The sequence below is a fragment of the Diadema antillarum genome, unplaced genomic scaffold (genome assembly GCF_040938485.1).
Source record: "Diadema antillarum isolate AM-2024a unplaced genomic scaffold, OU_Dant_1.0 scf00000045, whole genome shotgun sequence".
NCBI lineage: Eukaryota > Metazoa > Echinodermata > Echinoidea > Diadematoida > Diadematidae > Diadema > Diadema antillarum.
Genome location: NW_027270934.1, coordinates 2,973,822 through 2,989,469, shown reverse-complemented (window position 1 = coordinate 2,989,469; position 15,648 = coordinate 2,973,822). Strand labels below are relative to the sequence as shown.

General features: G+C 40.1%; 1 protein-coding gene across 1 annotated transcript in view; it reads left to right on the top strand.

Annotated features, from left to right (window-relative positions):
* Nucleotides 1–15,648, top strand: part of LOC139714969 (uncharacterized) — an 87,895-nt gene that overhangs the window by 26,406 nt on the left and 45,841 nt on the right. The window contains exons 2-3 of the mRNA XM_071626619.1: nucleotides 13,793–14,096; nucleotides 15,049–15,188. Coding sequence (XP_071482720.1) covers nucleotides 13,793–14,096; nucleotides 15,049–15,188 — 444 coding nt within the window. The remainder of the gene's footprint in view (nucleotides 1–13,792; nucleotides 14,097–15,048; nucleotides 15,189–15,648) is intronic.

The window sequence follows — 15,648 nt, the reverse complement described above, 5'->3', positions numbered from 1 at the left end:
CATAGGTTTATACAGAATTTAAAACTGCTGTCATGAATGTGACAACTATGTAGAGCAGATCTATCAGCAAGATGATGTTCTCTCTTTGGAAACAATGTGGTTTTACCAAGAATTACAAACAACGCACCAACGCGCGCTGGAAGATTAAATACTAGGTTAGTATGCTTCATGATGATGACTACAATCGGCCTCGTATCTATACTTGCCACTAAATACAACTTTACTTAGTGGGTGCTGTTCGTTTTTCATTATAAAGTAAAGAATGGCATTATAAAGAAAAGAAATTCGACATTATATATCCTTAACTTTTCCACAGCTGCGTGCAGTCACCAGCTGTCCGAAATACTTCCACAATCCCCTTTTCCGTTTCTCTGTCCAGCGTGTAGGCACTCTCTTTATCTCTTTCTTTTCCTTCTTCCCTTAAATTTGTTTGTTGCTATATTCCTTTCAATCGTATCCCCCTCAGTTTCGTCATGTCATGTTGTTGTGTCTCTGTTCTTTGTTTTATTTTGTCTTATTTTCTGTATTATGTATTATGTACATGTACTTGTAATTAAAATAAGTATTTTTGAAGATATTTTAGAGTGGTCCACAATCTACAAGCAATGCTTTTTAGTGGACCCCTCAGTTCTCATTTTTTTTATCCTTCAAACATTGTAATTCCAGCATGTGTGCATATCTTTGTAGGTTTGTTGATTACCATTGATCGTTATACTTTGTAATGTATATAATTATGCTTATGATCGAATTTGAGATTTACCTTGTGTTATGTTTTGTGGAATGAAAGAAAAAATGAAAATGAAAATGAGAATGAAATAAATCAGATCAAATCAATTCAAAATTCAGAAGGTTCACTATTCTGAAGGTTCGTTATTCCGAAGGTTCGTTGATCCGAAACACGCAAATTCCCTATACCTAGAGGTTCATTAATCCGAACATTTGTGGCGTTATTCCGGAGATTCGTTAATCCGAAAATGAAATTCGGGAATAACGAACCTTCGGAATAACGAGCTATAACCTACTTAGCAGCACGTAAGGGACTATCACAATTTGCTGAAGGTCTCAAAGAACGAATTTAAGAGAAGAAAACGAATCACGTTTTACTTCCAAATCCGTAGTACATGATATTTAGAGTAACTTTACACTTCATTAAGACATTGTAAGATAATGATTAATCTTCTCTTCCTTGTTTGCCAGTACAGTAGCGCTTTCTATTCATTAAAAAAACAGCAGTCGCCATTCAGAGAGGGACGCCTCGGGACGCATGATGACGCACATTCTGCAGAAAGCAAAATAAAATGTGATGAATTGTATGCTGTGGCGACGGACATCCAGTCGCTGGTAACCCAGAATGCGTCCGGCATGCAGGCATTCTCTACTTCATTCCCGGTCCACGCATTCTGCCTAGCGCCTGCACTATGAGAATGCCCTATTGTTACTCCCCTCAGCCTTGTGAATAGAGGCATTCCGTCGTATTCCGAGAATGGGGATTATAAAATCCTCTATTCAAAGCGTCCGGAATGCGTCCGAGAGTGCAGACGCGTTACTGAAACCATTCATTCACGAAGAATGATAGCGGCCTCGTGCACCTCTACGATCGTCTTTGACCTTCAAAAGAACGACAGGCCGCCCTGCTGCGTTGTGAGAAAGAAAAGTCGCGCCATATTATACGCGTTGAATTTCAGTTTCAGTGTGAAAAAAAAAAAAATTAGTAAAAGTGTCTCTGGAAACGGATTTCTAACACAGAGATTTTGTTTTTGTTCGATTTTTCTGTATGTTGGTTAGTTTGTTTTTTACGACATGATACTCGTCGCCTAAAGTTGCGTTTCGTACCGCAGTTCGATAACATTCGTATTTTTTTCTAGCCAGAATGAGACTCCAACCCTGTTGCTAGGAGGTACCTACCAGGTATACCGTCAGGTCTCGACACTAGCGGTGGCCCGGGGCCATCAAAAAACGCACGTCGGGCACCAAAATTTCATATATATGAAGATTTTGGTGGACCGATCGGGCCACCAAGAAAAGTCGGATGTTTGCCTTTATCTTTTGGAAATGAACAGCGCTAACAATCGACTCCGTAAGATGCTAAAATAAATGTCGGATATTTATTTCTATTTTCGAGAAATGAATAACGGTAATATTCGACTTTGTATGATACTAAAATTAATGTCGGATGTTTGCTTATACTTTTGGAACTGAATACAGTAAGAGTTGGCTTCCTAAGGTGCTAAAATTTATGTCAGATATTTGATTTTGCGTTCGGAAATGAATAAAGATAACATTCGGCTCTGGTAGATGCTGAAATAAATGTCGCATGTTTACTTTCACGTTCGGAAATGAATAATTTAAAAAAAATCAACTCCGTATACGATGAAAGTTAAATGCCGGATGTTTGCTTTTACGTTCGAAAGTAAATAGCAATAACAGTCAGCTCCGGAAGATGCTAAAATTAATGTCGAATGATCCCTTTGACGTTCGGAAATGAATAACAATAATATTCAACTCCGTACGACGATGAAATAAATGTCTGTTTGCTTTTATGTTCGAATCTGTAGCAATAACATTTACCGCCGAAAGATGCTAAAATAGATGTCGGATATTTGTTTTTAATTTTGGGAAATTAATAACGGTAATATTTGACTTTGTATGATACTAAAATAAATGTCGGATGTTTTCTTATACTTTTGGAAATGAATAACGGTAAGATTCAGCTCCGTACGGTGCTAAAATTAATGTCGAGTATTTGATTTTGCATTGGGAAATGAATAAGGATATCATTCGGCTGTGGAAGATGCTGAAATAAATATTGCACGTTTGCTTTGACGTTGGGAAATGAATAATAATGATATTCAACTCCGTACGATGGTAAAATAGATGCCGGATGTTTGCTTTTATGTTCGAAAGTAAATAGCAGTAACAATCGGCCCAGGAAGATGCTACAATTAATGTCGAATGTTTCCTTTAACTTTCGGAAAATGAATAACGATAATATTCTGTGCGATGATAAAATAGATGTCTGATGCTTGCTTTTACGTTCGAAAGTAAAATACATGTAGCAATAACATTCGGCCCCGGAAGATGCTAAAATAAATGTGGAATGTTTGCTTTAACGTTCGGAAATGAATAACGATAATATTCAACTCCGTACGATGATAAAATAAAATAAAATGTCTGATGTTTGCTTATGTTCGAAAAGTAAATAGCAATAACATTCGGCTCCGGAAGGTGCTAAAATAAACGTCGAATGTTTGCTTTAACGTTCGGAAATGAATAATAATGATATTCAATTCCGTAAGATGGTAAAGTAGATGCCGGATGTTTGCTTTTATGTTCGAAAGTAAATAGCAATAACATTCGGCCCCGGAAGATGCTAAAATAAATGTCGGATGTTTTCTTATACTTTATTAGCTATAGGAAATGAATAACGGTAAGATTCAGCTCCGTACGGTGCTAAAATTAATGTCGAGTATTTGATTTTGCATTGGGAAATGAATAAGGATATCATTCGGCTGTGTAAGATGCTAAAATAAATATCGCACGTTTGCTTTGACGTTGGGAAATGAATAATAATGATATTCAACTCCGTACGATGGTAAAATAAATGCCGGATGTTTGCTTTTATGTTCGAAAGTAAATAGCAATAACATTCGGTCCCGGAAGATGCTAAAATAAATGTGGAATGTTTCCTTTAACTTTCGGAAATTAATAGCGATAATATTCAACTCCGTACGATGATAAAATAGATGTCTGATGTTTGCTTTTATGTTCGAAAGTAGCAATAACATTCGGCTTCGGAAGATGCTAAAATAAATTTCGAATGTTTGCTTAACGTTCGGAAATGAATAACGATAATATTCAACTCCGTACGATGATAAAATAAATGTCACATGTTTGCTTTTACGTTCGAAAGTAAATAGCAATAACATGCAGCTCCGGAACATGCTAGAATACATGTCGAATAATTTCCCTATCTGTAATTTGTCCGTTTGCTTCATGGTTGTGAGGGTAGCTCGTTAGCCACGCTGGTCTGTAATTTCATACACAGCCCTGTCGCTTTAAAAACGCTTTGTAATACATTATAGGTCCTGCAGTATAAGATCAGTAACTTGTAATCATTCGCAGTGACGTAGAATGCGTTTGTATTGTAGCAACAGCACTGATTTTCATATTATTATTCATATCAGTTCAATTCTATTTGATCCAAATCCGGTTAATTTCACATGATCGGCATTTGATGACAATTTATGGAACTGTGCAAAAGTATAGGAGACAACATGCTTAGCAGACGATTCCTCCTTTGATTCCCCTCTCCCTGTCTCATTCCCTCTCAGCTCACTTTGATCTTTCCTCTCCCCAGCCCACCCGACAAAGAGGAAGTTCGGTACAATACAAAAACAAAAACAAAACTAAACTAAAACTAAAACAAACAAACAAAGGAACATGTGCTAGCTGAATAAATGGGATACCTATGCCCCAGCCAGGCCAAGCTTGTGGAAATTTCCATGAAATCAGAGTGGATCAATCAATAAGTTACAGTAGTGTTGCCTGCCAGCAAAGGAATGCGCGTATGCATTCCTTCACACCCCACCCGTGTTGTAAACCACGTGTAGATATCAATTAGACAGTCTGGCCTGGGAGTGGGAGTGAGCCAGGGACATGTCTCTAGCACTAGTCTTGACTAAAAGCCCCTTTTGAGTTCCTGTAAACGTCATATGATACCGTTTTGTCTTTCTTTTCGCCTAAAAAAAAGCATAGAGCGAACAGACCTCACCTCCCTGATATCACAAATGTTCACGTAGCCATGCAAAAGGATTGATTTATCCCTTCTAGGTGAAAACTGAATTAAATGTCCTTTGATAGAAAATTCGAAATCTAGCATGCCTGGATAAAGACTACCTTGGTACCTTCGCAATGTACAAGGCCAGCTAGAGCCACATGTTCGATCGTTGAGAGCAAGCGAAAAGCAAAACGGTGAGCTCTAGCTAGTAGCGGCATGTACGTATACAAAATGCACCTCATTGGTGAAAGCGTGGGGCTGATCGAATGCATTCTAGAAGACAAAGGCTGTGAACCCTGGCAAATTAATCCTGTTGGTAGTGTTACCGTTAGGTTTTAACAGACAATAGAGAGATTAGACAAAGTCACCCTCATTGTTGATGCATTCTCAGTTTCATTCCGGAATGCCCGGCTTATTTCTAGGCCCTGTTAAGCTGAGCATTCCCAGGCGACGGCCGGAATGGGTATAGAATGCGCGCATTCTCGAGTGCATGCCACTGAGATAAAAGATATTCCGAACGCATTCTGGAATACCAACGAGTGGATGTCCGTTGTTGGGACCAGGGCTCGCTGGCCCTGTGAGAGATTTGACTTGCAGCTGCAAATGAGTAATACAGTTTTGCCTGAAACTTTGCGTTGAATTAGAAACAAACGCAAATTGGCATTGGATTAGTCAAGGTTGCGTTCGATATTTTCCCTACGAAATCGAGCGTCCGCTTAGCAATGAACTTGCTTGCCATAAAATGCAAATTTGCGTACGGCTCGCTCTCGGGCGGGAACTTGCATTTGTTGATGCTTATACCTCTCACAACTACAAATTGTACTGAAATTTCCCAAGCTCAGTGCTTAGATTACGTGCACTATACCACACGCTATAACACATAATACTTTATGCGTATCGGGGATTTTCGGATCGATATCGGGAGTTGTAGCGAACGAGTAGCGCGAAACGGTAAATTCGCGATTTTTGTAAGCATCGGGCAGCAATTCTAGCTTCATACTTAATGCCGAATTTGGTTCGAAACTGCACTGCTGAGGAGCTGAATCATGTCAGAATTCATTTCTGTAACCTAGAAAATCAGTAAGTGTAATTTTCAGGTCAAAACCGTGCGTGGCCCCAAACCCTCCTATTGCCGATGGCTTCTCCGGTTTGTCTGCTAGTAATATGTAGCACTTTCTACAAATACCGTATTCCAGTTGATTAGTGAAGGTTGCGTTCGATATTTGCCGACGGAATCACGCTTCCTTTTAGCAATGAACTTCCTTGCGTTTAAATGAAAATTTACGTACGGTGCGGGGACTTGCATTTGATGTTTTAGCTCTCCCAAGTCAACAGCTGTGCTTCATAAAATTTCATCTCGAGCCCAGGGCGCAGATTGTGTGCCCAAGTATACTCGACTCGGACGCTGCACTACGTACACGCACGCGTATCGGGGATTCGGATCACGAGTAGCGCGATGTATGGCATTTCTTCCTTAATACTAATCGCCGAATTTGGTTCGCAGTTGCATTGCTGAGGAGTTGAATCATGTCACAATTCATTTCTGTAACCTAAAATACATTTGCACATGTATCAGTAAGTGTAATTTTCATGTCAAAACAGTGCGTAGCCCCAAATCCTGGATTGCCGATGGCTTCTCCGCTTAGCACTAGTACTAGTAGTAGCACTTTAGCTTTCTATTCATTACGAAACAATAGTCGCCATTCAACGAGGGACGCCTCGAGACGCATCGGGACGCATCGGGAGGGTGGAGGGAAGGAGCTTATTTTGCGGACGCAGCGAGACGGCCACCAGGTAAGCTCCTTCTCGTACATGCAACGGTCCATTTGTGAGGGCTCGTCTTTTACAAGTATACTTGGGAGTTAGCCGACGCTTTGCGACGCTCGGCGGCGCCCGCCGACACGCAGTCTAAACTAGTGATTGTACGCCGTCGCTAACCGTCGCTGGGTGTCCTTTGACGTCGGAAATTGAAAGAAATTTGCAGAAGCGTCGCACCGCGTCGCTCGCCGTCCCTAGTTTACCAGATGCGCCTAAATAGGTACGTATATGAAGACTCCTTTTGCAATCGTAGTTGATCACAGTTATAAAAATGGTCTATTTTGAAGTAAAGAATGAATACATTTCACAATCAGTGCCCGAGTGCATCCTTGTGGTTTTATTATTTCCTCATTCGTAATTTATTAGAGGAAATTATCATTTATTTGGTGAATGATATACTGTAGTATATTTCATTTCATTTGATAGTGGATACAATTTCAGTCACACAGTGGCTGTAAAAACTGGAGAAAAAAAATGGTGTCCTAAGGACATGTTGCTTAATTGTGCACTTCACAGCTGAGTTGAGACTAGTAGTAGAAACTGAGACTAGGCAATATCAGTTTCAGTAGAGAGAAAGAAAAAGACAGATGGGAGAGAGAAGAGGAAATTATAGCTAGAACAAAAGAAAACAAGGAAAGAAAAAGAAGAACAAGTTCTTGGCATCGCAAAAGTGTTTAGAAGACTAAACTGTTTCAAATACAACGTATTAACACTTTAAAACTGAAACCATGTTTACCTAGCCTGTCACAAAAGTGATCAGATGTGGTTGATAGGGAGCGTTGAATCCCTTTACAGATACTCTTCATTTTGAGGCTGGGCATCCTTTCTTTTAACCCATTGAAGAATCTCAATTTGCTATATTTGCTATATTTAACTGTTTGCCATAGACACCTACCCAAGTATATTTTGGGAATATTTACTCTGGTTAAAATATAGTTGAACTATTTTTTTTTTCCAGCCTATTTCCAGAAAACATGACATTTTTTTTTGGTGGTAAAACTGTAGTTTTTCTTCAAGGACCTATGAGCAGAGTTTGCTCAGATAAATCCCCTTGAAAATTTTCAGGACTGAAGTGAAATAAGTGTTCTAAAAATCTAAGTCTTATAATGATATAAAATGAGAGAGACACCTGGTCATTTGTGTGTGTGTGTGTCTTTGCCTCATTATCCATTCATTCAAGGCCATGTGTATTAAAAGTCCACACCTTCTTCAGAGAAAAATGATGAGGAAAGTTCCATCAAAATTGGATATTAGGAAAATAATTGAATTAGAGTTCACATTTTTTTCACAAAAAGTAATGTATTGAGGTGGTCAGCAATTTTTGGCTCTTACATGTACACGTTATATTTGTTTGTGCACGAAAATGTCATCGTCATTGTCATATTTCGGGCAGTGAATTACAATTGTAGTATCTACAGTGTAAAATGGGTGTGTGGCTTTTTGCATAAAAAACAAACAAACAAACAAACAAAGAAAGAATGGAGTATACAAGTTCTTGTCTTTGATTTCGTGACAGAAAAATGGGAGGAATTGTGATGAAATTTGTGTGTGCATTTACAGTTAGTCCAAGGATGAATTTGGAAGGCTGTAATGTCATCACTTCACTCACTGTACAGTAATCTGCATATCGTCGGCTGAGAATGATAAGGGCGTTAATAAGTTGCCACTATACCCATAGTGTTCACGACCACTTAAAGTGAAAACTAAGTTTCGGTAAGTGCTTGAGAACCCGTCTAGCACCATTTCATTTTTGCTTGCAATATATCGAAAGAGTCCACTAAGAAACTTACCTGGCTGACGCGGTTTGCCGGAATGATGAGTCGGTTTGGAGTATTTTGAGAAAAATAATAATAGTAGGAAAACCGACTTTTATTCCAGAAGGCTCCAGACTAACTCGGTCTCGGGAAAAATTCGACCCTACTTCAGACAATTCACACACAGTTCGTGATCGCCACATTCTACTGGCCACTGCCTAATACCAAATGAGGCCTAACTGAATGGACAGGAAAGTGCGTGCTAGCGTAATCCTGTACAAAACAAAACAAAAATGACAGCGCGCGGTCCTCATTTGCTGAGACGCGCGGTCTTTGGAGTTTTTGTTGTTGTTTATCAAGCGCCTTTGATTTTTTAGAGGTGCTTGATAGGCGCACCCTAATTTTGCATGTGCGCAAAAGAGGTTTTTGATGCGCGCGTTGTAACAACTCGGACCATTACTGCGAGTAGCCAGAACACGAAGCGCTAGTTTATACAGGCCGCTCCCATAGGACAACACTGTACAATCAGAGGGACAACCATTACAACTTATCCCGCCGTCAAAGCGAAGCCGAGTTATCCCCGAGTCCGAGTTTAGCCTGACCCCGTTCGGGTAAGTACTGAGACTGAACCTTTTTAGCTCACCTGAGCCAAAGGCTCAAGTGAGCTATTGCGATCGCCCTTCGTCCGGCGTCCGTCGTGCGTCGTGCGTCGTGCGTCGTGCGTCGTGCGTCGTGCGTCGTCCGTCGTCCGTCGTCCGTCGTCCGTCGTCCGTCGTGCGTCGTGCGTAAACTTTTTACATTTTCATCTTCTTCTTGAAAACCCCAAGACCGATTTTCATCAAACTTGGCAGGTAGCATCCCTAGGGGGTTAGGAACTCAATTTGTTAAAATGGGCACCATGCCCCGCCCAGGGGGCCCCCAGGGGGGCCCAAACCCCCCAAAATTAAGGAATCTGTAAAAATCTTCTTCTCTAGAACCAGAAGTGATAGAGCTAAGTTAATACTATGAGTTAGTACATTGATGACTGTAGTTTCAAGTTTGTTCATGGCAGAATCAGGGGTGCCCCCCTTGGGACCCAGGGGAGGGGGGTGGGGAAGGGTTCTAATGGGGCCTAAATTGTACATTTTCATCTTCTTCTTGAGAACCCCATGACCCATTTTCACCAAACTTGGCAGGTAGCATCCCTAGGGGGTTAGGAACTCAATTTGTTAAAATGGGCACCATGCCCCACCCAGGGGGCCCTCAGGGGGCCCAAGCCCCCCAAAATTAAGGATTCTGCAAAAATCTTCTTCTCTAGAACCAGAAGTGATAGTGCTTAGTTAATACTATGAGTTAGTACATTGATGACTGTAGTTTCAAGTTTGTTCATGGCAGAATCAGGGGTGCCCCCCTTGGGACCCAGGGGAGGGGGTGAGGAGGGGTCCTAATGGGGCCTAAATTGTACATTTTTATCGTCGTCTTGAGAACCCCATGACCCATTTTCACCAAACTTGGCAGGTAGCATCCCTAGGGGGTTAGGATCTCAATTTGTTAAAATGGGCACCATGCCCCACCCAGGGGGCCCCCAGGGGTCCCAAACCCCCCAAATGAAGGAATCTTTATAAATCTTCTCTAGAATCAGAAGTTATAGAGCTGAGATAATATTATGAGTGAGTACATTAATGACTGTAGTTTCAAGTTTGTTCATAGGAGATCCAGGGGTGCCCCTCTTGGGTGGGGGGGGGGGGGGGTGGTTGGAAGGGTCCAAATGGGGGCCTGAATTGTACATTTTCATCTTCTTCCTGAAAACCTCATGATGGATTTTTGTCAAACTTGGCACGTAGCATCCCTAGGGGGTCAGGATCTCAATTTATCAAAATGGGCACCATGCCCCACCCAGAGGGCCCCAGGGGGCCCCAATCCCCCCAAATTAAGGAATCTTAAAAAAATTGGGCCTTTATTGTACATTTTCATCTTCTACTTGAGAATGCCTGGTCAAATTTTGGTGGAGCTGTAAATAATTTAGATTAGTGACTGCGTGAAAGGTGAACTTGCGATACTCAGGTGAGCGCTAGACCCGCGGGTCTCTTGTTGGTTAATATTTCGCATTTTCGTCGTTATCCATCGAATATCTTGCTATAGCATTGTTATCCTGCACATTTCCTAAGCATACGTTCACATTTGGGAGCGAAATTTGACAACTTTTATAGGCATACCAGAACTTTGTTTGGGCTTTAACGCCCTTCTCATTCTCAACTGATGATATTTTCCCCCATTACAGCACTTTTTTGAAGAAAAAAAAAAGTGAATCTTAAGATTTCCACAACTTCCAATATCTAAGGGCTGCACCCTGTAATTTTGTTGACACTCCTACACTTGTACATTGTACCATTACCCCCTTTCCCTTTTAATACACCATTTAGTGTTGCCAGCTTCAATGTCTTGTGGAATTGCTCCTTTATGTTGAAAAATGATGTGATTTAAGTAGCTGCTTCGTATTGAAGAACATGCTAATCCAAAGCTAAAGAAAAAACAGCAGGAAAAAAGAGGAGGAAATTGCTGTCGTGTTCTCGTCTTTCTCGTTACTGTGCAACCTGCACTTGAAGTGCTTGTACATTAAGAGCGTGGGAGCCAGTAATGAAGCTCTGAACTGTTATACAAGTAGACAGAAAACTAAAGAAAAAGAAAATATGAGCAGACTACACTATTAAGAGGAGCTTTTCTGGGAGCAGGTGCGAGAATCTTCTAATGAGATAAACACGACAATTAGCTGTGAAAGAAAGTCTGATGAATCTTTGTAGCGTAGTGATGATCATTTCTTGTTGTTTTTTTTTCTCTCTCTTCTTATCTTTGTTTTTTCTATGGCAATTTTAGAAGACCTAGCAAAATGTCATTGCTTGGTAGTGTGCCCCATGTCAGGCAGATATTAGCCTTTTTTTTCACCTTTTATGTTGTCTACGCAACAGAGTGAAAAATGCAATAGCTGACTTTTTGTAGTCACTGGGGAAATGTACTGCTGCACCTGATTCCAAGATATCCAGGCACTTCGCTTCAAAGATGTTTTCTGGATTTTATTTTTGTCCGCTGCTGCTTTTATTTTGCCATTTTTCTCTTGTCATTCTCTTGAGAAGGGCTGGCTGTGTTGTCCTGAAATGATATTAAAAGTAGAAAGAAAAAAAAAATTAGATGGTGTAAGGTTGAGGAAAAAAGAAAGAAAGAGATGAAATCACTTCTCACAAGGGGAAATGTTGAGGGAATCCTCACATTTTTACATTTGTTTGACTTTGCTATTAAATTCTGAAAATGTTATTGAACTGAAGAAAACCTGTGAGTTTCTGCTGCCATACTATAGTATCCATGTGCAACTACATGCAGAGTACCTCACCAGTCCTGAGTAAGTTTGTCCATAATGTGGACAGTAGTGTGGCTGGGCAATACACCTTTGCCACGATGAGTAATCTTTAATATAGACATTGAATGGAAGCAGTAGAACAAAAATCATATTATCCTGTGGGAAGCACTGTATGGCAAATTGTATAAATTGCAAACTTGGACAGTACTGCAAATTGAGATTGCAACATGTGTAGATTGAAGAAAAAGAGAAAAAAAGTACCAAACTTACTGATGTGTGATTTTCCTTATGATGTTTCAAATGGAATAGGGGGCAGCTCCCAGGCAACTTATTTTTAAGAGTAATGTTGTGATTATTCTAATGTCAATTTTTACTTTGTGTATGACACTAGACATTAGAGCAGAATGCTCAGAGGTACAGTGTATGCATGAACACATCTAAACTTCCAGGGAAACAAATGGTATTTTGTCGTTGTTGTTGTTGTTTCTTTACAGGGGTCGCACTTAACTTTTTTTTAAACTAGCCAGGCGGACTACTTAGAATCAATTTTGACACTGAAGCAATATTTTGGCTAGCCAGACGGACTAGTAACTTCAGAATTTCATGATTTTCAGCTAGTCCGACATGATTTTGGGTGGCCAATGGCCAGCGGACCATCGCCAATTTCGAACCCTGCTTTATTGTAACAGGATCTGGAGTCAAGCAATGCGCACACAGAGCTTTGCTGTTATAATTGGATAGATTTGATACAGTTCAAGTTAGGATTTCATTGTGTGAGGAATTAAATCACTTTTCCACACAAAAAGCACACAGTGTATGGAAAGAACAGAATACAACTGTAGACTTGTTTGACTTGATTTTAAAAAGATACATCATACATGTACAACAAGGTTTAATTCAACTTGTCCACCTTTCATTACCAATGCAGTGTTTTTTGTGATATTGTGAAAGCTCAACTTTGATGTTACTTTAAGTCACTTTTGTATATATACGTATATAGGAGACACCCAAAATCGCCAAAAAAAAAAAAAAATAAGCAGAAAAAAAGGAGGGATGGTAATGCAGCAAATCAATAATGATACATTTTCAATCATGCTGTTGTTCAGCAGGCATTTTAAAGGAATGATTTAAACTACAGTCTATTTCATTTTTTTTCTTATATGGAGAGATTTGCAACCTAGGGAATATGACTTTGTATTTACCTCCACCAAGGGAGGATGTTATATTTTTGTTGCCGTTGGTTTGTGTGTTCATGTGTTCGTATGTTTGTGTGTTTGACCTTGTGCAATATAACTCAAAAAGTAGATAATGGATTTGAATGAAACTTGCAGGAAAGGTTTAGAATGATACAAGTAACAGATGATTAAATTTTGGTAGTGATCCGAGATTCTTTTTGGAATTTATGAAGGATTTTTGATATTTTGGCAGGTAGGGTCAATGAACTCGGGAGTTCAGGCTGCGCGCATTTGAGGTTTGCATGCGCACACTATTAAAAGTGAGTGCTCTAGTTTCTGCTAGGGCGAGGCATGCCGTGCAGCTGAGGGTTTATGACGTAACAAAGGCTTCTATATTGGGAAATCGGGCGACTTTCAGCACACAATGCTATAAATTACGTATGGGTAGAAATCACTGATATCTCTATGAAAGAACAAGATCAGTGGTGGGAATGAGCTGCATGCTTGGCGGAGGTCTGCGCTCTCAGAGTGCTTCTCTAGTTTTGTAATGAAATCATAGGGCTGCTCCGTGGAAAGGCACTACCAGTCATCGGCAGCAGCATCATTATAATCATTTTTTTACCAATACTTAGCATTTACAAATCTATCATATTTTGTTATGACTGTTTATTGTAATTTTATTATTTGCTGGCATAAGCCCTATAGAAAGTTTGCAAGTGAGGTTTATAGAAAAGAAGTCACTGCAATGCTGACGTCAAGATCTCTATGTATATGAGCCAATACTTGACCATTCAAGGAAATTCTGATCACATGAAGTTACATGCTGAAGTGAGTGAATTTTGATACTCTTGTTCATGTATATCCTAAATTCTATGATTACCTAATCTTATTCCCCCTCCTCTTTCTCTTGCCCTGCCTCTTTTTTTTCCCATCACAGACGATGAGGAAGAAGTTCTTTGTGCTACGTTCCGAGAGCGGCAGCGGCCCTGCGCGGCTAGAGTACTACGACAACGAGAAGAAGTTCCGGCTCGGTGGGGAGGCCAAGCGCACCGTGCTCCTATCCTCCTGCTTCAACATCAACAAGAAGTCGGACGCAAAACACAAACACGCCATCGCCCTCTACACCAAGGATGACTGCTTCTCCCTGGTGGCCGAAGACGAGGAATCGCAGCTGGAGTGGCTGAGGGCGCTGTTGGAACAGCAGCGGGCCGGCGGGGATGGGAAGCCCATACCAGCCTTCGGTAGGAGCGAAACGGGCCAATTGAAATCACAATGCAACGACCGAATAGCAATTACTTTAAAAGTGGACATTTTCCTGGTTTGGAAATATTTGCGCATTTTGCATGACGTTGAACTAGCTCGAAAATGAAAGTGCATGAATATTTTTGCTTTCACCTACATGTATGTAATGATATTTCATCTGTTTGATTCCCACAGAGTTAAAACCGTGAAATTCATTTTACCTGGCTGATCAAACAAACAAAAAAACAAAAAACAAAGATAAAACATATCCACTCAAAATTTCCACTTTTACAATATGTTTTGAATGAGTCAATTGCAGGTTCTCTGGTCTCAGGATAAGGAGCTGTTGATAATGTGCCTCATCTGTAGGAAATTAGAATTACCTTTTAGTTATATACTGTAAAACACGATAGTTTCGCAGCATGAAATTTTTTCGCGAAGTGCAGCCAACAGCCTTTTTTCGCGGCATGAAATTTTTGGAAGTTGCTTCTAACATTCATCGAATATAGTGTAGACAAGAACTTTCCCATGCATTTTAATTTTGCGAATCTTGGCTCTCGCGAAATTAAATGCACGTGAACATTCCTCATTTTACAGTAATTGGTGCTTGGGCTGAAACCACAATGGTATTTGAGCAGGATTTACTCTTTTGTTGTAGCCAATACTCCAAGACCCAATCACCTTAATAGTGAAATTGTTCATTCAGATTCCTGATAGCTTGCATTCACACATTGTACAATGAGTACATACATGTATTTTGCTGTGCTTACCACAGACTACACGTAAGTCCAAATTTGCTCTTTTCAATATTAACCATCTTGGAGAAAGAACGATGTGATTGTGAATAAAATAACCATAAAATACTCAGATGCTTTGGATATTCAAACAGACAATATGTAAGTGTATTTACTGTCAAACCAATTCTTTTACTGTGCTTTGTCAATGTCGTAGAACATGTTTGGCAGGTGACTGTTAAGCCCAAAGGCCTAGGGTCCAGCAAGTCGCTGAGTGGGAGCTACCGGCTCTGCCTCACCACCACTACCATCAGCCTGGTCAGGATGAACTGTGAGAACGAGGCGCTGGAGTTCTCAGTAAGTACTTCTTCTATCTCTTTAACATAATTTCTGTCTTCCTCATCGCCTTGATGATGATGATGATGATCTCAGTGAGCACTTCTTCATTCTTAAAGGGAAGGTAAACCCAAAGAGCAATGTGGATTGAGTGAAAGCAGCAACATTAGTAGAACACATTAGTGAAAGTTTGAGGAAAATCGGACAATCGATGCAAAAGTTATGAATTTTTACAGTTTTGGTGTTGGAACCGCTGGATGAGGAGACTACTAGAGGATATGACGTATGGGTGGACAACAATACAAAGAAAATATAAAGGAAATTCAATAAAAATTCACTTTTTTAGAATTATGAAAGAGCAATGGACCAACCTCTTTCAGAAAGCAGGGGGAATAATTGCTACCCTTAACATATGTCAATATCAAGTTGATGGAATTTGTAATTTTCATGAAAAATGGATTTTTGTAGAATTTTCTTTATG